General features: G+C 42.7%; 1 protein-coding gene across 1 annotated transcript in view; it reads right to left on the reverse strand.

Moving 5' to 3' along the window:
• Positions 1–25218, reverse strand: part of ATXN10 (ataxin 10) — a 102167-nt gene that overhangs the window by 11416 nt on the left and 65533 nt on the right. The window contains exon 10 of the mRNA XM_070755262.1: positions 23664–23727. Coding sequence (XP_070611363.1) covers positions 23664–23727 — 64 coding nt within the window. The remainder of the gene's footprint in view (positions 1–23663; positions 23728–25218) is intronic.

Raw genomic sequence — 25218 nt, forward strand, 5'->3', positions numbered from 1 at the left:
AATACAATATTCAGATTGAGGATTCCTTTTCCCCAAGTGTATTATTTTACATTTGGAAACAATAAACTGCAGTTTCCATTGCTTTGACCACTTATTTAGTAAAGCTAAATCATTTGCCATATTATAGACGCCTCCAGGAATATCAACCCTATTGCATACTTTAGAGTCATCAGCAAATAGGGATACCAAATCTTCCTCTATGTCACTCACAAACATATTAAAAGAATAGGACCCAGAACAGACCCTTGTGGCACAGTCTCGGCTCAGAATACTCGCCATTAACCCCAACCCTCTGATATCTATGCTTCAGCAAGCTGCAAATCCACTGAACTATCCAGGGATTAAGTCTAAACCCTGAATAGTTCCTTGGATAGAAGATAATTGGTCCCTCCCACAGGACATAAAAGGGAAACACACTGATGTGCTCATTGCAGGAAGCAACTTAGTTCCATTCTGGTCAGTGTAACCAGAGGTCCTTGCCAATTAGGTCTTTGGCAACGTGTCAATAGAGATAAAGGTTGGTGCTTATCTGCCTTCCTCCGAAAGACCTCCGTCAGATTCATTAATATTGATTGGAACTTGTTCTGTCGGGCTTTCTGGTAGAATCCTCCCAAAAATTCACAGGTACAAATTTCAGACACACACACGTTTGAAAATTCAAAACAATGTTCTTTATAATGAAAATTCACTTAAACTAAGCCCTCTTTTGGTATAGCCAAGAGTACTGGTCTCCAAACAAACTGGTAATTTGTACAAGTCCCTTATCAGTTCTGTGATACTTAGCTTGCAGCTGTGAGGCAATTCACAGTCCTTCTTCTTTCACAAAGTGAAACACACTTTGCTCTGGTTTAGTTTCAAAGCGGGGGAAAATCAGCACACAAAAAGTCAAAGTCAGTAAAGCAGTCACGAAACACAATGATCAGATAATCCTCCACAATGGCCAAACCCACAGAGTGCTATTTATAGCAGCCTCACTAATTACCACAGCCCCACCCAACCACAGGTGGCCTCATTTTCTTTGATAATAATCTCTCAGTTGTTGTTGCCTATGCATCGCTCTCCGCATGCGTGGCTGTATCATTAACTCTTGTTCTGAATCCAAGGAGGAGCTAGATAATTGATCTCCTTCTGAGCTGTCTGCCACACTCTCCTCCTCCCTGTCACTCATGTCTTCTTGGTCAGAGGAGCCTTCATCAGCAGATTCCACCGGGGGCAAAACAGGCCTGCAGCATGTGGATGTCTCTCCTACATCCACAGTCCTTGGGGCAGGAGCAGGGCCAGAGCTAACCACAACAGGAGCTTATTACAGATGGGAATGAATATAATGCACAGCCATTGAAATAAAAAGAGGGAGTGTTCGGGATTAAGTTTGTGTTTTATGATTTATCAGGAAGCCTAGGTCAGAACAGGTTTGCATGCTTTTATGATAACCAGCGCATTTGCTAAATTTCCTTTGGGGGTCAATAGGTCCCCATAATACAGGAAAAGAAAGGCAGAGGAGTGTACAAACTGAATGTGACTTTCAACAAAGGCACATCATCTGTAAGGATAATCTATATTTATATCTTTGGTTCACTTTAGGATTTTTTTCTTTTTGGAATGGTTAACAATTTGTCACTCCAGAATTTGAGAAGCCACTCATTCCTGATACAGCCAAGAAAGGAAATTTCAATTTGGAAAGAGTGATGTTAATAATAATTCAAGGCTAACCGAATACTTGGAAAGAAAGATTCATAGTGATCGTTCAGATCAGAGCAATTAATTGTTTTACATCTCTTGGAGGAAGGCAGCTTTTAGATAGGGAGAGGTTCCTTTGAAGAAATTTGCAGCTTTTAAAAGGAAAGTCAAGCCTTAAATGCTAGCTTAAAACCAAAAAAATGGTGCGCGTACAATCTTGCCGCAGCAGCTGCCCATATTTTCAAGTGACATTTTTAATCGAAACCTATAATTTATATGTAACTGAAAATCCTTGGCGTTTAAAAATAGGGAGGAAAAATCACACTCTTGGACAATATGAAGCCAAACATTCCATGCCTATGATATTCAGTTTTAAAAGCTATTTTTATTTCAACCAGCCCTTCTTTAATGTTCTGGAGGACTGTGCCCAGATAGGTTCCGCTACCAAGAATTCTGCACATTGCTACATTTTTCAATAAAAGAAAACACCCTTCAGCTATTATTACTTAACCATCTGAAATGCAACACTTAAAAGTATAATGATGTAAAATGGCATTGAAACGCCAGCTAATACAACATGGCTATCTCAAGATCCAGCAAGATCCTACGTGCTCCTTCTGTTCATGCTTCCCAGATACATACGACTAGGCTGCCCTTTCCGTATGTCGACATTGACCTAAACCCGGATCTCAAATACATTTTTCAAAATTGGTGGGAAAGCATGAGAACTATCCCTTGTTACATGCTACATACCGTATTTTTCGGTGTATGACACACCTTTTTCCTCCCTAAAAGAGGCTGATAATTAGGGTGTGTCTTATACTTTGAATGTCGCTTCCTCCAGCCCCCACCCCCCAGCCCTTACTAGCTGCTAACAATCTTCCTAGCTCTTACCTTGCAGGCTCTTTCATTGTTTCTCTCTGTGAAGAATATTTTCCAAGCCCTAAGTCTTTGCAGGGTTTGTTTCATTACTCTAACTTGCTCTGAGTAAGTTTCTTTCCAGCCCTGACTAGGTGCTAACAATGTTCCCAGCTTTTACCGGCTTGCAAGCTCTTTCATTGTTACTCTCTGCCAAGAATGTATTGTAGGGTTTTTTTTTCCCATTGCTTTACTTGCTCCAGATATTTATTTCCATCCCTAACCAGGTGCTATTAATGTACCCCAAGAGAGACAGAGGGAACTGGGCATGGATAGCCTAGAGAAAAGGAGGGCCAGAGCGGACATGATAGCAGTCTACAAGTATATGAGGGGATGTCACAGAGAGGAGGGGATCACTTTAGTCTCCAGGGCACCAGAGGGTCGGATGAGGAACAACGGCTGGAAGCTGACCAAGGAGAGATTCAACATGGAGATAAGGAGGAACTTCCTGACGGTCAGAGCGATCAACCAATGGAACAACCTACCAGCGGATGTTGTGAACTCCAACACTCTAGACATTTTTAAGAGAAGATTGAACTGCCACTTGACTGGTGTGCTATAGGGTTCCTGCTTGGGCAGGGGGTTGAACTTGATGGCCTTCATGGTCCCTTTCAACTCTAACAATAAATAAAATAAAATAAAATTAAATTAAATAAATAAATAAATACCCAAGCTCTTTCATTGTTTCTCTCTGTAAAGGATGTTTTCCAAGTCCTAAGTCTTTGCAAGGTTTGTTTCATTACTCTAACTTGCTCTGAGTAAGTTTCTTTCCAGGTGCTAATGATGTTCCCAGCTCTTACTGGATTGCAAATTCTTTCATTGTTACTCTCTCAGAATAAAATTTTAAAAAGCCCTTAATCAGGGGATAAAATAATGTGCTGAAGCTGACCAGACTAAAGACACTAGCTAGATGAATACCTGGTAAGCAGATTCTTTTCCCTATTTTCCTCCCCCAAAACTAAGGTGCGTCTTATATTCCGGTACGTCTTATGCTCCGAAAAATAAGGTAGTTGCCTGCACAGACAGATGGGCTATGAACAAAACTGTTTCAAATGACTGCCGTGATATCAAATGATATCAAATGCAGCAGAAGCCAAAAAAGCCAACTCAATCCTAAGCTGCATCAACAGAGGAATACGCTCCAAGACCAGGGAAGTACTAATACCACTCTACTATGCCCTGGTCAGACCCCACCTGGAGTACTGCATCCAATTCTGGTCACCTCACTACTAAAAAGACATCGAAACTCTGGAGAAGGTGCAAAAAAGAGCAACCAAAATGATTAGGGGACTCGAAACCAAGACTTACGAAGAGAGATTGAGAGAACTGGGCATGGACAGCCTAGAAAAAAGAAGGTCTAGAGGGGACATGATAGCAGTTTACAGATACTTGAGGGGTTGCCACGGTAAGGAGGGGGTCTCTTTATTCCCCAGGGCACCAGAGGGCCGGACGAGGAACAATGGTTGGAAGTTGACCAAGGAGAGAGATTCAACCTGGAAATAAGGAAGAACTTCCTGACGGTCAGAGCGATCAACCAATGGAACTGCCTGCCAGGGGAGGTGGTGAACTCCCCAACTCTGGACACCTTCAAGAGGAGATTGGACTTCCATTTGGCTGGGGTGCTGTAGGGTTTCCTGCTCAGGCAGGGGGTTGGACTCGATGACCTAACGGTCCCTTTCAACTCTATAAATAAATGAATGAATGAATGAATGAATGAATGAATGAATGAATGAATGAGAGTTTTATGCATTTCAATACTGCCAAAGAAAAATAATAGTCCAGGATAATTTAATAAAAGGCAAAAGAACAAAAACAGAATCTTCGCAGATACAGATTATTTGGGGGAAATATCTGCAGAATTGTGAAGGAAGTGTGCAGATTACAACTGCTCTTTGGATGTGAATTTAAAATTTTTTTGTATTGTTTAATACTATATGCCCAATAGTGGGTTATAAATCCCATCACTACCAGTTCGTTCATGTGGGCGCACCCCTGCGCATGTGCAGAAGCATCCTGGGAGGGTGGGTGGAGCCTCTTGCCGCCACTACCGGATCGCTGAACTGGGTCAAAACGAGAGCAACCCACCACTGTATGTGCCCCCAGGTTGGTTAGATTTAATTAGCATTATTATTATTCTGTGGATGCTGTTTCAGAAATAACTACAGTGATACCTTGTCTTACAAACTTAATTGGTTCCGGGACGAGGTTCTTAAGGTGAACAGTTTGTAAGACGAAACAATGTTTCCCATAGGAATCAATGGAAAAGCGATTAATGCGTGCAAGCTCAAAACTCACCCCTTTTGCCAGCCAATGTGCCCGGTTTTGCGCTGCTGGGATTACCCTGAGGCTCCCCTCTATGGGAAACCCCACCTCCGGACTTCTGTGTTTTTGCGATGCTGCAGGGGAATCCCAGCATCGCAAAAACAGGTGCTTTGCTGGCAATGGAAGTCCGGAGGTGGGGTTTCCCAGTGAAGGGAGCATCAGTGAAATCGCAGCATCACAAAAACACCAAAGTCCTCGAAACCCCACCTCCGGACCTGTGTGTTTTTGCGATGCTGCAATTTTGCTGAGGCTCCCCTCACTGGGAAACCCCACCTCCGGACTTCCGTTGCCAGCAAAGCGCCCATTTTTGCACTGCTGGGATTCCCCTGCTGGGATTCCCCTGCAGCATCACAAAAACACGGAAGTCTGGAGGTGGGGTTTCCCATGGAGGGGAGCCTCAAGGGAATCCCAGCACCGCAAAAATGAGTGCTTCGCTGGCAATGGAAGTCCAGAGGCGGGCCATCCCAGCGGTGGCAGTGGGTTTGTAAGGAAGCAAAAAAATCTTAAACCCCAGGTTTGTATCTCGAAAAGTTTGTATGACGAGGCGTTTGTAAGACGAGGTATCACTGTAGTTGGTAAAACGATTAACATGCCTTCTAATACATATCCTTCTTAGAAGTGCATCCTTTATTTTCAGAAAGGACCTCAACATGAATGTAAATCTGCCCTTTTAAATGTTCTTAGTGGGTTTTTTGAATCAGAATATTAACATTATTAACTTTGCATGATGCGGCTTCATACCATTCTATATTTATTTATTCATTCATTTATTCATTCATTCATTCATTCATTCATTCATTCATTTAATTCAATTTTTATGCCATCCTTCTCCTTAAAATACTATATACTATTCATATGTGCTACTCAATTGTAAACTATACTCCTCAGTAAGACCTCAGTATTTACAGCCCCTACTTGACAAAATCATACACTGGGACTGTAATAAACAATTATCATATATTCTTCAGGGTACAAATATGTATGTAGTTTCTAGAACCGCTAAGTTTATAGTCAGGGCTGTTCAGATGAGAATACGTTTTATAGAACATATTGGGGTGGCATGCAAAGGAGATGAACTCACTTAAGAGTATTTTATATCGGTATCTTAGATTTGTTTAATATAATCCTTTGCACGAGTTATATTCTCATGTTTTACTACTCAATTTTAGCATATTATACTGCATTTTAACTTATTTATTTAAATTTCCTCTATTTTAGCCAATTTTATTGTATTTTAACCAGTCACAGTTTTATGACGACCGATGTGGTTCTTTTTCTCGCTTTGATATGGTCGATTGACTAATCAAATAAAGTTGATATTGAACCTATTCATATAGGGTATTTAGCTGAAAAGAGATAGAAATAAAGAAATGGAACACAACACACTTTATCCAAAGATCTCGCACTACTAATTGCGTAAAAATAATCCAAACAATAAAACCAAAAGAATATATTATATTTCATTAAAAAAAAAGCATTTCCAAATCTTGGTGACAGCTTAGCCCTGAATGGATAGTCACATATCTTGTCTGGAGCAGAAACTGGCAATACTGGGAGCTACCACTAAGTCTTGGGGATTAAATCTTTTGAGTGCCCAGCAGCCATTAGTTTATCATCTGAAGCTAAAATGGTTCTAGGTAAAGGACCACCAATCAAATGCCATAAATTCATGCCTCTTCCACCAAAAAATAAGTGCTGTCTTCATTTTCCAGCCAACAAAGAAATGAATTCTTCCAAAATTAATAAACTGTGAGAGTCCCAACTTAAGTTCTCTTGACACTTAACTCTCACTGTGTTTTTTTATATCTTTTCCAGGGATACAGCTGAGCACAGAAGCAAAAAAATCAACGAAAATAGGTGAAATCTCCAAAATCTCACAGTCGCGAATTTTGAACTATTCAAAAATTTAAAAATATGAAGTTCCTGTATTTTGACAAATGCCGTCATAGTAACATTTATTTATTTATTTATTTATTTACTTACTTACTTACTTACTTACTTACTTACTTACTTACTTACTTACTTACTTATTGGATTTGTATGCCGCCCCTCTCCGTAGACTCGGGGCGGCTAACAACAGTGGTAAAAACAACATGCGACAATCCAATACTAAAACAGCTAAAAACCCTTATTATAAAACCAATCATATATACAAACATACCATACATAAATTGTAGAAGCCTAGGGGGAAATAATATCTCAGTCCCCCCATGCCTGACGGCAGAGGTGGGTTTTAAGGAGCTTACGAAAGGCAAGGAGGGTGGGGGCTATTCTAATCTCTGGGGGGAGTTGGTTCCAGAGGGCCGGGGCCGCCACAGAAAAGGCTCTTCCCATGGGTCCCGCCAAACGACATTGTTTAGTTGACGGGACCCGGAGAAGGCTAACTCTGTGGGACCTAACTGGTCCCTGGGATTTGTGCAGCAGAAGGCAGTCCCTGAGATAATCTGGTCCGGTGCCATGGAGGGCTAAATAGGTCATAACCAACACTTTGAATTGTGACCGGAAATTGATCGGCAACCAATGCAGACTGCGGAGTGCTGGTGTAACATGGGCATATTTGGGAAAGCCCATAATTGCTCTCGCAGCTGCATTCTGCACGATCTGAAGTTTCCGAATACTTTTCAAAGGTAGCCCCATATAGAGAGCGTTACAGTAGTCGAGCCTCGGGGTGATGAGGGCATGAGTGACTGTGAGCAGTGACTCCCGGTCCAAATAGGGAGTTTCTTGAACCGCTAAGTTTATAGTCAGAGCTGTTCAGATGAGAATACGTTTTATAGAACATATTGGGGTGGCATGCAAAGGAGATGAACTCACTTAAGAATATTTTATATCAGTATCTTGGGTTTGTTTAATATAATCCTTTGCACGAGTTATATTCTCATGTTTTACTACTCAATTTTAGCATATTATATTGCATTTTAACTTATTTATTTAAATTTCCTCTATTTTAGCCAATTTTATTGTATTTTAACCAGTCACAGTTTTATGACGACCGATGTGGACCTTTTCCTCGCTTTGATATGGTCGATTGACTAATCTAATAAAGTTGATATTGAACCTATTCATATAGGGTATTTAGCTGAAAAGAGATAGAAGGCTCTTTCCCTGGGTCCCGCCAAACGACATTGTTTAGTTGACGGGACCCAGAGAAGGCCCACTCTGTGGGACCTAACTGGTCGCTGGGATTCGTGCAGCAGAAGGCGGTCCTGGAGATAATCTGGTCCGAAGGGCTTTATAGGTCATAACCAACACTTTGAATTGTCACCGGAAACTGATCGGCAACCAATGCAGACTGCGGAGTGTTGGCGTAACATGGGCATATTTGGGGAAGCCCATGATTGCTCTCGCAGTTGCATTCTGCACGATCTGAAGTTTCCGAACACTTTTCAAAGGTAGCCCCATGTAGAGAGCATTACAGTACATTACAACATCATGATCACGAATAAAGCAAAATGGTTAATAAAATGACTTCTAGGTGATTCTGCCTGAGACGATGAATACGGGTAGAATACTTGCTGGAAATGTCAGCACCTATTCATTATCTCCAAGAGCCTGACCACTTCACCAATAAAGGGCTGCCCTGAAACCCTACACTTTATGATTAAGCTAACATTGCATTTTTAAATTTTTATTCATTTTATTAATTAACTGGCAAAAAGACAAATGACTCAGCAACTGGAACATTCTTTCAATTGAGACAGAGAGCCGCACGGTTTAACCCATTCTAGCATTGGATTAAATACACACATTCGGCTGTTCTCCACGTTGTTTATCTTTTTGGGACCAGATCAGGAGAATCTGTGAATATTCCCTGGGCTCCATCTGTGAATCTTGTGACAGGCAAACTCTGTTTGGCCTCTAAATGTTGAAACATAGAAACATAGAAGACTGACGGCAGAAAAAGACCTCATGGTCCATCTAGTCTGCCCTTATATTATTTCCTGTATTTTATCTTAGGATGGATATATGTTTATCCCAGGCATGTTTAAATTCAGTTACTGTGGATTTACCAACCACGTCTGCTGGAAGTTTGTTCCAAGCATCTACTACTCTTTCAGTGAAATAATATTTTCTCACGTTGCTTTTGATCTTTCCCCCAAGAAACTTCAGATTGTGTCCCCTTGTTCTTGTGTTCACTTTCCTATTAAAAACACTTCCCTCCTGAACCTTATTTAACCCTTTAACATATTTAAATGTTTCGATCACGTCCCCCCTTTTCCTTCTGTCCTCCAGACTATACAGACTGAGTTCATTAAGTCTTTCTTGATACGTTTTATGCTTAAGACCTTCCACCATTCTTGCAGCCCGTCTTTGGACCCGTTCAATTTTGTCAATATCTTTTTGTAGGTGAGGTCTCCAGAACTGAACACAGTATTCCAAATGTGGTCTCACCAGCGCTCTATATAAGGGGATCACAATCTCCCTCTTCCTGCTTGTTATACCTCTAGCTATGCAGCCAAGCATCCTACTGGCTTTTCTTACTGCCCGACCACACTGCTCACCCATTTTGAGACTGTCAGAAATCACTACCCCTAAATCCTTCTCTTCTGAAGTTTTTGCTAACACAGAACTGCCAATGCAATACTCAGATTGAGGAAATTGAGTATTACAACAATTTCCATTTGTTCGGCTTACTTTTAAACAAGTTACTTTTTTTTTTCTTGTAGATGACATTTTAAATTTTGCTTTTATCTGCCTTTTTATTCAAAATCCATTTTGAATATTATGATCCCAGAAATATGTAACATACTGTACCGTCTTTTGCTATGATGGTGCAGCTGATTTCCAACAGCACCTGATTGTTATTTTGAAATTACCGTGTTTTTCGGAGTATAAGAGGCTGAAAATTTGGGTGCCTCTTATACTCTGAATTTAGCTTTTCTGAAGTTTTTTTCCCCTCCAGCCCTAACTAGGTGCTCATGATCTTCCTGGCTTCCTAGTAGAATTCGAGACCAAGGTATAAAAATAAATTAGAATTACTTTATAATATGTAAATAGATATATTGCTCTTAAAATGATATATGGAAAATATGTCCCCATTTTGGTGGAGGGGTATGAATGGTGTTTGGTGGTGAGCATTTTGAACACTGAGCACATTGTTGTGTGTTGTGTGAATGTTTTATTGATATACAGTGATACCTTGTCTTACAAACTTAATTGGTTCCGGGATGAGGTTCTTAAGGTGAAAAGTTTGTAAGACGAAATAATGTTTCCTATAGGAATCAATGGAAAAGCTATTAATGCGTGCAAGCCCAAAATTCACCCCTTTTGCCAGACAAAACCTCCGTTTTTGCGCTGCTGGGATTCCATGAGGCTCCCCTCCATGGGAAACCCCACCTCCGGACTTCTGTGTTTTTGCGATGCTGCAGGGGAATCCCTGCAGGGGAATCCCAGCATCGCAAAAACGAGCGCTTTGCTGGCAATGGAAGTCCGGAGGTGGGGTTTCCCAGCGAGGGGAGCATCAGTGAAATCGCAGCATCGCAAAAACACCGAAGTCCTCAAAACCCCACCTCTAGACCTCTTGTGTTTTTGCAATGCTGCGATTTCACTGAGGCTCCCCTCACTGGGAAACCCCACCTCCGGACTTCCATTGCCAGCGAAGCACCCATTTTTGCACTGCTGGGATTCCCCTGCAGCATCACAAAAACACGGAAGTCTGGAGGTGGGGTTCCCATGGAGGGAACCTCAGGGGAATACCAGCAGCGCAAAAACGGGTGCTTCACTGGCAACGAATGCTTCGCTGGCATCCCAGAGGTGGCGGCGGGTTTGTAAGGTGAAAATAGTTTGTAAGAAGAGGCAAAAAAAAATCTTAAACCCCGGGTTTGTATCTCGAAAAGTTTGTATGATGAGGCATTTGTAAGATAAGGTATCACTGTATTGTTATTTATAAAAATCAATTAAAAATTATTTTTATTAAAAAAAACTATATTTCTGGCTTTCTACTCCCTTCAAAGAAGGTTTTTTCGGCCCTAAGTCTTTGAATAGAATAGAATAGAATTTTATTGGCCAAGTGTGATTGGACACACAAGGAATTTGTCTCACACACAAGGAATATGCCCTCAGCGTACATAAAAGAAAAAGATACATTTGCCAAGAATCAAGTTACAGTCATACAGTCCTAAGTATGGAGGCTTATTTTCATTCCTACTCCTTCTGAAAAAGTTTTTTTCAGTCCTAATCAGGGGATAAAATAATATGGAGCTGAACAGACTAAGGATGCTAGCCAGATAAATACCTGGTAAGTGTTGTGGTTGGCTCTGGCCCAGCTCCTGCCCCAAGGTGTGCAGGTGGATGTGGGGGAGACATCCACATGCTGCAGGCCTGTTTTGCTCCCAGTGGAATCTGCCGATGAAGTCTCCTCTGACCAAGGAGGCCTGAGTGACAGGGAGGAGGAGAGTTTGGCAGACAGCCCAGGAGGAGATCAATCATCTGTATCATCTCTGGATTCTGAACAAGAATTAATGACACATCCACGCATGCGTAGAGTGATGCATAGGAAGCAACAACTAAAGGATTATTACAAGAGAAAATGAGGCCACCTGTGGTTGGGTGGGGCTGCTGTAATTAGTGCTGCTGCTATAAATAGCAGCGCGTGGGTTTGGCCGTTGTGAAGAATTATCTGATCGTTGTGTTTCATGAATGTCTTGCTGACTCCGGCCTTTGTTTGTTGACTTTTCACCACTTTGAAACCAAAGCAGAGCAAAGTGTGTTTCACTTCGTGGAAGAAGAAGGGCTGTGACTTTCTTCACAGCTGCAAGCTAAGTACTTACGAACTGATAAGGGGCTTGTACAAACTACCAGGTTGTTTTGGGACGAGTGCTCTTTGCAATACAAAAGAGTGCTTAGTTTCTTTTGAATTTTGTGATAAAGAACATTGTTTTGAATTTTCAAACGTGTGTGTGTCTGAAATTTGTACCTTTGAATTTTTGGGAGGCTCCTACCAGAGAGTCCAGCAGAACAGTAAGTAGATTTTCCCCCCCCCCCTATTTTCCTCCTCCAAAATTAAGGTGGTCTTATACTCCAATAGGTCTTATACTCTGAAAAATACGATATTCTCCTGTACTAAATAGAAAAACCGCAAAAAGGCTCCCACCCTCCTTGTCTTTCGCAAATTATTCAAGACCCACCTTTATCGCCAGGCATGGGGCAACTGAGACATCCTCCCCCAGGCTTGTATATTTTATGTTTGGTATGTATGTGTTGTATGGTTTTAAATTGTTGGGGTTTTAGATATGTTTTATTTTAATATTAGATTTGTCTCACTGTTATATTGTTTTGGTATTACTGTTGTGAGCCGCCCCGAGTCTTCCGAGAGGGGCGGCATACAAATCTAATAAATAATAATAATAATAATTAAAAAAAACATTCACACCTTTAAAATATAACATATCCATGTTTTCCTTTTCATTGGCCCAGATGGATTTCCTAACACATAGCTGTACTGTAACTATCTATGAAAAACGGGTTGCTTTCCCTCCGTAAAAGTCTGTCCTGGCAAAACACAAAATAACCTGCCATTGTTGTACACCGCAGCAACTTGATTTCTCTCGGATTTAACCTAAGGTTTCATAAACCACAATTATACTAATCACTGCCATGAGGTCAAAAGTATTTCGCCTCCGCCTCCGAGATGATTGGCAGATGGAACAAAACGATGGGAAACGCTCTTCGAATGGAGATTTGAAAAAAACCAGCTTTTAAAGTGTATTTTCAGCATCCTCTCCAAGGGTAAACCGTCGGTGTGCAGATCTCCCATAACCAATGCAGAAGGAAAACCACAGGTTTTCTTAGCGCAAACGCTATCAATTTTGGTTCCTTCTAGGTAGCCAGCAAGCCTGATCGCTCAGAGAACGCAACCCAATTTCTCTCCTTTAAAGTATTCCCGATATTTCAGTTGCGGGACAGTTTGCACACCAATGTTAACACAACACAGAAGCTTTTACTACAGGTCAAAAGCCACTTCCCTTCATCAACCAGACATTAAACTGTCTATCATCAGAATTGTCTGCTACCAGCTAACACAAAACCATGTGTGCAAGAAAGCTAAAGGCATTTATGAAGATCATCTTGGCTGAAATCCTGAATCCACTTATTCCGGAGTAGTTCCAGAGAGGGTGGGTGACTACCGTAAGGAGATCTTCTTTTCTCCCAGCTAATGCAGAACAGATTTTCTGTTTTTTCAGGAGGAGGAATCGAGGAAAGAAATTATCGGATTGTAAGGAAAGGTTTTGTTACAGGGCCCATAAATTGGACAGAAACCGACTTCATGCAAAAATGTCTATCTCAACTTTTTAAGGCCTATGCGTCAGTTTAAGTTACCAATTCTTAAAAATTGCTATTTGGAATAGGATAAAGGTCTTATGAGTTGGAGGGGGAAATGGGGAAGAGGAACAGTTGCTGTCTAGTCCAGAATTTATTTTCGTAGATTTTCACGGGGATAGGTATGTAGGTTTTGGTGTGTTCGGGTCTTTTCCCGTGTAAGGTTGAGAGCAGTGGTCCCCAAACTACGGCCCGCAGGCCGGATGCGGCCCGCTGAGGTCTTTTAACCGGCCCGTGGCAGCACACGAGATTTTAACGATTGATATAATTAGAGAGAGAAAGAGGGAGAAATAGAGAGGGAGAGAGAAATGAAGAGGAGAGATAGAAAGGGAGAGAGAGAAAGGGAGAAATAGAGAGAGGGGGAGAGAGAGAGTGAGAGATACAAAGAGTTAGAAAGAGAGTGAGTGAGAGAAAGAGAGAAGAGAGAAAGAGAAAGAGAGAGGGACAGAGAGAAAAAAAGAAAGAGAAAGAGGGAGAGATAGAGAGGGAGAGAGAAAGGAAGAGGGAGAGATGGAAAGAGAGAGAGAGAGAGAAAGAGAAAAATGAGAAAATGGTGGAGGGAAAGAACGAGGGAGGAAAATGAAACAAATGAGAGAAAAGGAAGAGGGAAGAGAGAAGTGGAGAGGAAGGAGGGAGGGAGGGAAGGAAGGAAGGAGAAATGGAGTTTGTTGATTTAAGTTTAAATTTACTTGTTAATAAAGAAGTATAAATTACTTAATTACTTTATTATTAATTACTTAATTACATATTACTTCTTCTTTATTTTAAATATTGTATTTGTTCCCATTTTGTTTTTTACTTTAAATAAGGTATGTGCAGTGTGCATAGGGATTTGTTCATAGGGTTTTTTTATAGTCCAGCCCTCCAACAGTCTGAGGGACAGTGAACTGGCCCCCTGTGTAAAAAGTTTGGGGACCCCTGGTTGAGAGTGTCTTTGCGACATTTCAACGATATCACACTCGTCATCTTCACGCTGGTATTTTGGGCTTCGCGCTGGTGCGAATCAAGCGTGGTTGGTTTTTGCATTTGGAAAAATGGCATTTCCAACCACGCTTTATTCACACCAGCACGAAGCCCAAAACACCAGCCTGAAAATGACAAGTGTGATCTTGTCGAACTGTCACAAAGAAATTCTCAACTTACACGGCAAAAGACCCAAACATACCAAAACTTACTTACATATATATATAAATTACACTGACATATCTATATATATATATAATAATAATTATAATAATAATTATAATAATAATAATTATTATTATTATTATTATTATTATTATTAATTGGATTTGTATGCCGCCCCTCTCTGTAGACTCCGTAGACAAATATATCTTTGCCCAGGTTCGCCTGGTACACCAGTTGCAGCCCTATCTGGACCAGGACTCACTGCTCACAGTCACTCATGCCCTCATCACCTCGAGGTTCGACTACTATAATGCTCTCTACATGGGGCTACCTTTGAAGAATGTTCGGAAACGTCAGATCGTGCAAAATGCAGCTACGAGAGCAATCATGGGCTTCCCCAGGTATGCCCATGTTACATCAACACTCCGCAGTCTGCAATGGTTGCCGATCAGTTTCCAATCACAATTCAAAGTGTTGGTTATGACCTATAAAGCCCTTCATGGCATCGGACCAGAATATCTCAGACCGCCTTATGCTGCACGAATCCCAGCGACCAGTTAGGTCCCACAGAGTTGGCCTTTTTCGGGTCCGGTTGACTAAACAATGTCGTCTGGCGGGACCCAGGGGAAGAGCCTTCTCTGTGGTGGCCCCGACCCTATGGAACCAGCTCCCCCCCAGAGATTAGGATTTCCCCCACCCTCCTTGTCTTTCGCAAACTCCTTAAAATTGAGACATCTCCCCCAGGCCTATATAGTTTTATGCATGGTATGCTTGTGTTGTATGTTCTTTAAATAATGGGTTTTAGATATTTTTAAATATTAGATTTGTTCTCTGTACATTGTTTTATTATTGTTGTGAGCCGCCCCGAGTCTGCGGAGAGGGACGGCATACAAACCTAATAAATTAATTAAATAAATAACTAAATAACTAAATAAATAAATAAACAAACAAACAAACAAACAAACAAATAAATAAATAAATAAAAATAAATTATACTTACATATACAGTAATACCTCATGATACGAACTTAATTGGTGCAAGGAGGAGGTTCGTAAGACGAAAGGTTCGTAAGATGAAACATTGTTTCCCATAGGAAACAATGTAAAGTCAATTAATCCGTGCAACCAAAAAAACCCCCGCAAAAAATCGGCTTTCGGCGACTGCTGGGAAGCCGCGCGGCTGTTTTAAAAGGTCGCAGCCGGCCTGGGGGGCTTCCCAGCACCCCCCCCCCGAACCCGGGTTCGGGGTTCGGGGGGGTGCTGGGAAGCCCCCCAGGCCGGCTGCGACCTTTTAAAACAGCCGTGCCGCTTCCCATCTGTCTCCTGAAGCCGAACGGCAAAGCCGAACTTCCGCGTTCGGCTTCAGGAGACAGGCTGGGAAGCAGCGCGGCTGTTTTAAAAGATCGCAGCCGGCCTGGGGGGCTTCCCAGCACCCCCCCGAACCCTGAACCCCCCCAAACCCCGAACCCCGAATATATGTGTGTGTGTGTGTGTGTGTGTGTGTGTGTGTAGATTGTTCTGAGTTCGGGTTTTGCCCCGTGTAATATTTTGAGTGTCTATGCGACGTTTTGGTGAAATCACATTCACCATCATCAGGCTGAAGTTTTAAGCTTTAAGTTTTAAGCATAGACACTCAAAATATTACACGGGGCAAAACCCGAACTCAGAACAATCTACATACATATACCCGTGAAAACCTACGAATATATATATATATATATATATATATATATATCTGTATAATTTATATATATAGTCAATGACTACTTTAGCTTCAACTGCAACAACACAAGAGCACGCAACAGATTCAAACTTAATATTAACCGCTCCAAACTGGACTGTAAAAAATATGACTTCAGCAACCGAGTTGTCGAAGCTTGGAACTAATTACCTGACTCAGTAGTGTCAACCCCTAACCCCCAACATTTTCCCCTTAGACTATCCACGATTGACCTCTCCAGGTTCCTTAGCGGTCAGTAAGGGGCGTGCGTAAGTGCACCGTCCTCTGTCCAATTGTCTCTCCTTATCTCATTTATCTTTTCTTCCTTTCAAATTTGTTCACCTATACTTTTAGATCTTTTCTTCTATTCGTTTCTTTAGTTACATTACTAAATATCTATTCTCTTCCATGCGTATTACATATTGGACTAAACAAATAAATAAAATAAAATAAATAAATAAATATAAAAATTAATGAATTATGTTAAGTTTTCAAAAATCAAGCTGGGGAGGTCATTTACTCAAAAGCTTTATTCAAGAATGAAGAAACGACCCAACACGGGTATTATGCAGACAAACCAAGGTTAAACCTGCCTCACTAACCCCTTTTGCCTTGAAGCGGATGTTAAAAACCCTGCAGGCAGATCTGGAAGATCAGGGAGGCAAATTCTGACCCTTTCTCTAACTCAAGAGAAGCCTGAGGCTTCTGGCTGAGCAGAGAGAGAGAGAAAAGTCCATAATTAAGACATCATCAAACAATGGAGGGATGACCACCAACTGAGAGAGTTTTAAAAGAGGATTAGACAAATTCATTGAGGTTATTCATGGCTGCCTGCTAGCTATCGCTCCCTTCCTTCATATCTTAGACGCCATTCCTCCCAATTTTACCGTCAAGGGAATATAAAACAGTTGTTAAAAGAATAAGCTCTAAATCCCCAGATCATGTTTGGGGAGGGGAGCGACAACTGGCTTGAAGCTATGTGGATGGAAAGATCAGTGGAAGATGGGACCTCTTAGGGGAACAGAATAGAGGCCAACACCAACAGAATTGGTGTTCAAAGAGAGGAATGATGTCACCTGCACCATGAAATCACCACACAAATGACTTAATCGCACAATAATAACAATAATAATAATAATAATAATTTTATTTATTTATTTATTTATTTATTTATTTATGCATGCATGCATGCATGCATACCGTATGGACAGTTGGCAGAACAAACATTGCATGGCCAGTTCTTGGAGAAGATTGAAGGCAAAGTGGATAAAGAAAAGACCTGGTCATGGCTTATAAGTGGAACACTCAAAAAGGAGACAGAAGGACTAATACTGGCAGCACAAGAACAGGCCATTAGAACAAATGCTGTCAAAGCCAGAATTGAAAAATCAACAGACGATCCAAAGTGCAGACTCTGTAAAGAAACAGATGAAACAATCGATCACATACTCAGCTGCTGCAAAAAGATCGCACAGACTGACTACAAGCATAGACACGATGCTGCGGCACAGATGATCCACTGGAACTTGTGCCGGAACTACCATTTACCAGTGGCAAAGAACTGGTGGGATCATAAGCCCGAAAAAGTGGTCGAAAATGAGCAAGCAAAACTACTGTGGGACTTCCGACTTCAGACTGACCGAATTCTGAAGCATAACACACCAGACATTGTGATCGTGGAGAAAAAGAAAGTATGGATCATCGACATCACAATCCCGGGGGACAGCAGAATTGAGGAGAAGCAGCTAGAGAAATTAGTGAAATATGAAGATCTAAAAATCGAGCTGCAACGACTCTGGCATAAGCCTGTGAAAGTGGTCCCAGTGGTACTTAGCACGCTGGGCGCAGTGCCAAAGGATCTCAGCGGACATTTGAAAACCATCGGAATTGACAAAATCTCTATCTGTCAATTGCAAAAGGCCGCTTTGGTGGGATCGGCAAACATAATTCGCCGCTACATCACACAGTCCTAGGTGCTTGGGAAGCGCCCGACTGGTGATGAAATGCAAAATCCAGCATAGTGATCTCGTTTGCTGTGTTGTACTGACATAATAATAATTTATTAGATTTGTATGCCGCCCCTTTCCGAAGACTCGGGGCGGCTCACAACAATGATAAAAACAATATTGTAGTGGCACACATCTAATATTAAGAGAAATAACTAAAACCCTATCATATTAAAAACAAGCAAAACATACATACCAAACATAAATTATAAGGAGCCTGGGGGAAAGGTGTCTCAAATCCCCCATGCCTGCCGGTATAGGTCAATGACATAGAAATGGATTGTAACAGGCAACCATGCATGAGGCTAAATGGACCTTATTCCAGGTCCAGATCTTGCCACAAACATGCTTCGTTTTTCTATTTTTTGAGGAGAAAGTTGAATCCAGCAAAATTAAAATGAATTATATTGAACGGGTCCAAAGACGGGCTACAAGAATGGTGGAAGGTCTTAAGCATAAAACGTATCAGGAAAGACTTCATTAACTCAATCTGTATAGTCTGGAGGACAGAAGGAAAAGGGGGGACATGATCAAAACATTTAAATATATTAAAGGGTTAAATAAGGTCCAGGAGGGAAGTGTTTTTAATAGGAAAGTGAACACAAGAACAAGGGGACACAATCTGAAGTTAGTTGGGGGAAAGATCAAGAGCAACATGAGAAAATATTATTTTACTGAAAGAGTAGTCGATCCTTGGAACAAACTTCCTGCAGACGTGGTAGATAAATCCACAGTAACTGAATTTAAACATGCCTGGGATAAACATATATCCATCCTAAGATAAAATACAGAAAATAGTATAAGGGCAGACTCGATGGGCCATGAGGTCTTTTTCTGCCGTCAGATTTCTATGTTTCTATATTGTATTAGATCGTTTACTATTTTTTGTTTAAACACAAAATGCTTTCAAACCAGCATCAAAATTAAAACTGGCTCAAGGAGGCACCAGTTCGTTCTCATTTAATAAGAAGACACGAAGCTTAGAGCTAAGTCTTTCTTAGGGGTATTCACTAAGGACACCCCCATCCCCAATACTCTGGTGGGTTGGGGGAATGCTAAGCTTCCTTTAGTTTAGAAACATGGAAACATAGAAGATTGACGGCAGAAAAAGACCTCATTGTGCATCTGCCCTCATACTATTTTATCCTGTAGTTTAGCCTAGGAGGTGTGAAAATCAGGATCTAGAAGCATAGATTCTCCACAGTTCTCAGGAATTAGATCACCTAAGATCCAAAGAATCACATGCTCATTAGCTGTCAGGATTTATCTTTCCTTATCTCTTCTGGAGACTTGGCAAATTTATCGCAAACACTGTAGAAAACACATACAGCGGTACCTCTACTTACGAACTTAACTCATTCCGTGACCAGGTTCTTAAGTAGAAAAGTTTGTAAGAAGAAGCAATTTTCCCATAGGAATCAATAATAATAATAATAATAATAATAATATATTAGACTTGCATGTTGCCCCTCTCCGAGGACTCGGAGCGGCTCACAACAAGCGATGTAAAAGCAAATAATGTGTGTGATTGCAGAAATCACAGAGGGGGGGGGGGGTGGAGGCTCTGTTTCCTCCTAGGAGATTCCTAGAGAGGCTCCACAGAGGCTTCTCCCCGCCTTTTCCGGCTCTGTTTCCTCCCAGGAGATGCCTAGAGAGGCCCCACGGAGGCTTCTCCCCACCTTTTCCAGCTCTGTTTCCTCCCAGGAGATTCCTAGAGAGGCCCCACAGAGGCTTCTCCCCACCTTTTCCAGCCCTGTTTTCTCCCAGGAGATTCCTAGAGAGGCCCCACAGAGGCTTCTCCCTGCCTTTTCCGACCCTGTTTCCTCCCAGGAGATTCCTAGAGAGGCCCCACGGAGGCTTCTCCCTGCCTTTTCGGGTTACAGTTTCAGAGGCTCAGGTTTGTAAGTGAAAAATGGTTCTTGAGAAGAAGCAAAAAAAATCTTGAACACCTGGCTCTTATCTAGAAAAGTTCGTAAGTAGAGGCGTTTGTAGGTAGAGGCACCACTGTATGTTCCTGAGGAGCTTTCCATTCAATCCCTGTTACTTTGATCAACAAAAATCTTTCTTTCTTTTTTAAAATCAAAGGACGCCAGATGTTTATATTAAATATATATTACATTTCACTAGTCAAATATAATAAAGAATGCAAGCTAACCTATTTGTTTGGTTCAGATGACTGATCAGATGTTAGCTGACGCAAAAAAAAATTCAGGATGAACTACAATGACCAAGTTTGGTGAGGTATGATTCCTAATCCTAATTTCATGTGACAACAATGAATCTGGGATATTCAGAAAGTTAGAGAACAAGATATAATGAGCTACATCCAAACTCTTTTCTTTAAAAGCTGTCCAAAAAGATATAGTTTCTCTCTTTGATTGTTACCCATCAAAAGAGGTATGGCCATCTTAGCATAAGAGATTCAAAACTCAAGTCAAGTAGATTATAGGGAGGGAGAAAGGAACTACAATTTATTTTTAACATTTCTGGAAGATTCTTGCCAGGGATTGTGTGAAATCTTACCTTGTCATTTTCCAGTATCTTATTTTACTGAAAAGAAATTATAAACCAAGGTAAAAAGCAAAATGGAAAATTAATACCTCGTATTAAAAATGTATTGTTACTTCTTGTTAGTAAAAAATAAAGATGGGGAAAAGATTTTGAAAGAAATAGTACAACTCACCACATTACAAAATTAGTTTTAATGCTAATAGCAAATGAAGTTACCATAAATTATGAAAAGAAAAAGAATTAGGAGTACAGTGATCCCCCGGGTATCGCGACCCCGATCATTGCGAAACGGCTATATCGCGAGTTTTCAACCCGGAAGTAACACCATCTGCACGCATGCGTAGATGGTGGAGTTTGCGTTCCGGCAGATCAGCTGCTGGGCGGCCGAAGGAACGTTCCCTGGGTCTTCCCGCCGGCATGGGGGGCTTCCTAGCACCCCCCAAACCCGGGTTGGGGGCTCGGGGGGGGGTGCTAGGAAGCTCCCCATGATGGCGGAGACCTGTTAAAACACTCGCGCGGCTTCCAAACTGAGTCCTGAAGCCAAGCGCAGAAGTTCGCCTTTGGCGCTTGGCTTCAGGACTCAGTTTGGAAGCCGCGCGAGTGTTTTAAAAGGTCTCCGCCAACAATGGGATCTTCCTAGCACCCCCCAAACCCTGGTTGGGGGCTCGGGGGGGTGCTAGGAAGCTCCCCATGATGGCGGAGACCTGTTAAAACACTCGCGCGGCTTCCAAACTGAGTCCTGAAGCCAAGCGCAGAAGTTCGCCTTTGGCGCTTGGCTTCAGGACTCAGTTTGGAAGCCGCGCGAGTGTTTTAAAAGGTCTCCGCCAACAATGGGAGCTTCCTAGCACCCCCCAAACCCGGGGGGGGGTGCTAGGAAGCTCCCCATGTTGGCGGAGACCTTTTAAAACACTCGCGCGGCTTCCAAACTGAGTCCTGAAGCCAAGCGCCAAAGGCGAACTTCTGCGCTTGGCTTCAGGACTCAGTTTGGAAGCCGCGCGAGTGTTTTAACAGGTCTCCGCCATCATGGGGAGCTTCCTAGCACCCCCCCCCCGAGCCCCCAACCCGGGTTTGGGGGGTGCTAGGAAGATCCCATTGTTGGCGGAGACCTTTTAAAACACTCGCGCGGCTTCCAAACTGAGTCCTGAAGCCAAGCGCCAAAGGCGAACTTCTGCGCTTGGCTTCAGGACTCAGTTTGGAAGCCGCGCGAGTGTTTTAACAGGTCTCCGCCATCATGGGGAGCTTCCTAGCACCCCCCCCGAGCCCCCAACCCGGGTTTGGGGGGTGCTAGGAAGATCCCATTGTTGGCGGAGACCTTTTAAAACACTCGCGCGGCTTCCAAACTGAGTCCTGAAGCCAAGCGCCAAAGGCGAACTTCTGCGCTTGGCTTCAGGACTCAGTTTGGAAGCCGCGCGAGTGTTTTAACAGGTCTCCGCCATCATGGGGAGCTTCCTAGCACCCCCCCCCCCGAGCCCCCAACCCGGGTTTGGGGGGTGCTAGGAAGCTCCCCATGTTGGCGGAGACCTGTTAAAACACTCGCGCGGCTTCCAAACTGAGTCCTGAAGCCAAGCGCAGAAGTTCGCCTTTGGCGCTTGGCTTTAGGGCTCAGTTTGGAAGCCGCGCGGGTGTTTTAAAACGTCGCTGCCAACATGGGGAGCTTCCTAGCACCCCCCAAACCCGGGTTGGGGGCTCGGGAGGGTGCTAGGAAGCTCCCCATGTTGGCGGAGACCCGTTAAAACACTCGTGCGGCTTCCAAACTGAGTCCTGAAGCCAAGCGCAGAAGTTCGCCTTTGGCGCTTGGCTTTAGGGCTCAGTTTGGAAGCCGCGCGGGTGTTTTAAAACCCCAATCTTCGGCTCCTCGCTGCTGCGGCGGAAGTAAAAACACCATCTGCGCATGCGCAGATGGTGTTTTTACTTCCGCAGCGCTACTTTGCGAAAACCCGATCATTGCGAGGGGTCCTGGAACGGAACCCTCGCAATGATCGGGGGATCACTGTAGATCAAAATACAGTGATACCTCGGCTTACAAACGCCTCGTCATACAAACTTTTCGAGATACAAACCCGGGGTTTAAGATTTTTTTGCCTCTTCTTACAAACTATTTTCACCTTACAAACCCACCGCCGCTGCTGGGATGCCCTGCCTCTGGACTTCCGTTGCCAGCGAAGCACCCGTTTTTGCGCTGCTGGGATTCCCCTAAGCTCCCCTCGATGGGAAACCCCACCTCCGGTCTTCTGTGTTTTTGTGATGCTGCAGGGGAATCCCAGCATGGGAATACCAACAGCGCAAAAACGGGCACTTCGCTGGCAACAGAAGTCCGGAGGTGGGGTTTCCTTGCGAGGGGAGCCTCAGTGAAATCACAGCATTGCAAAAACACAGAGGTCTGGAGGTGGGGTTTCGAGGACTTCTGTGTTTTTGCGATGCTGCAATTTCACTGGTGCTCCCTTCGCTAGGAAACCCCACCACCGGACTTCCATTGCCAGCAAAGTGCTCATTTTTGCGATGCTGGGATTCCCCTGCTGGGATTCCCCTGCAGCATCACAAAAACACGGACGTCTGGAGGTGGGGTTTCTCATGGAGGGGAGCCTCAGGGGAATCCCAGCAGCGCAAAAATGGCGCTTCTGTTGGCAAAAGGGGTGAATTTTGGGCTTGCACGCAATCACTTTTCCATTGATTCCTATGGGAAACATTGTTTCGTCTTACAAACTTTTCACCTTAAGCACCTCGTCCCGGAACCAATTAAGTTTGTAAGACAAGGTATCATTGTATTCTTATTTGTTTGTGTCCCACTTGAATAGAATAGAATAGAATTTTATTGGCCAAGTGTGATTGGACACACAAGGAATTTGTTTTAGTGCAAATGCACATTACTATTACAAATAAGGCAATAACACACATACCTTCCTTCTCCCGTGCTTTTTGATTGATCTTAATCGAGAATGGAGTTTTGCAACATTTTTCAAGGCACCGGAACAATTCTGTATTATTCCCAAAGAACTGATATATAAATCTGAGCTCCACCGAGGGATTCATAATTAAAATTATAATGTTAATAAAAAGGATACAAGGATTATTGTCATCAATGCTGCAGTTATCCAAGATCAATGGGATGCCGTTTAACTCATACACCTAGGTGGGGAGGGGGAAAAGCATATTTAATACCATTTTAATTGATTTACAATATTTGTAAACGTGCAATGTGCAGCAATCCAAACTACAAAACAAAATTTAATATATGATTATTATATCCCAATCATGGATGCAATCATAAAATAAGCCGTGGTGCCTAATAAAGCAATCTTCCAGGCCTTCATAAGAGCCGTGGTGGCTACATTCCAGCAGTGACTATTTCAATTCAATTCAATTTATTAGATTTGTATGCCGCCCCTCTCCGAAGACTCGGGGCGGCTCACAACAATAATAAAAACAGTATAACAATGGAACAAATCTAATAATAAAATTATGTAAAAAACCCCAACAATTTAAAAAACCATACAGCACATACATACCAAACATAAAATATAAGAAAGCCTGGGGGAGATGTCTTAATTCCCCCATGCCTGGCGATATAGGTGGGTCTTGAGTAACTTGCAAAAGACAAGGAGGGTGGGGGCCTCCAGGGGGTGGGGAAGCTGTTTTCATCCTCCCCAGGCATTGAATTATGGGTGTAGGCACTCGCGCATGCGCAATTATTATTATTATGTATTATTATTTATTAGATTTGTATGCCGCCCCTCTCCGGAGACTCGGAGTGGCTTACAACAACAATACATAGTACAAATCTAATCGTTAAAAAAGACAGTTTAAAACTCTTATTATTACAAACAGTCATGCCTCTCAAACAAACCATACATAAAATGAAACGGCCCGGGGGAATCAATTTCCCCATGTCTGACGGCAGAGATGCCTTTTTAGGAGTTTGCAAAAGGCAAGGAGGGTAGGGGCAGTTCTGATCTCCAGAGGGAGTTGGTTCCAGAGGGTCGGGGCCGCCACAGAAAAGGCTCTTCCCCTGGGCCCCGCCAGACGACATTGTTTCGTCGACGGGACCCGGGGAAGGCCAACTCTGTGGGACCTAACCGGTCGCTGGGATTTGTGCGGCAGAAGGCGGTCCCAGAGATATTCTGGTCCGATGCCATGAAGGGCTTTATAGGTCATAACCAACACTTTGAATTGTGTGCACGCTCTCTTGGTACCCAAGGGAAAAAAGCTCGCCATCACTGCCCCTGGCCTATGGTCCTGCTTTCCTTGATCCAGAGTTAGGGGAAGTCTAGATGTTCAAGTCCAGAATGGGCCTGGTCCAGATTACTGAAGGCCCCACTCAGAGTGAGAACTTCACACAATAGATCTGGTTTTTGATTCGAAACAGTGGTGGCGGGATTTGGAGTTAGGGGTATTGACCTCGGTCCCTGGTCACGAACAGGTCATTCCCTGCCAGAATTCTGAAAGATTAAACCCGCACAACTTAAATTTGCCAAGGCTGAGCGAACATTACATTATAGATTCAGTAGAGCATTTGGCTGAGCATCCTCAGAGGAAATATATTTAAATATTTTTCAATGCCTTCCTTGTTGCCTTTCCGATTAAATTAATTCATTTCACAACATCACAGCACAGGTTGCC

The sequence above is a fragment of the Erythrolamprus reginae genome, chromosome 6, assembly GCF_031021105.1.
Source record: "Erythrolamprus reginae isolate rEryReg1 chromosome 6, rEryReg1.hap1, whole genome shotgun sequence".
Lineage (NCBI taxonomy): Eukaryota > Metazoa > Chordata > Lepidosauria > Squamata > Dipsadidae > Erythrolamprus > Erythrolamprus reginae.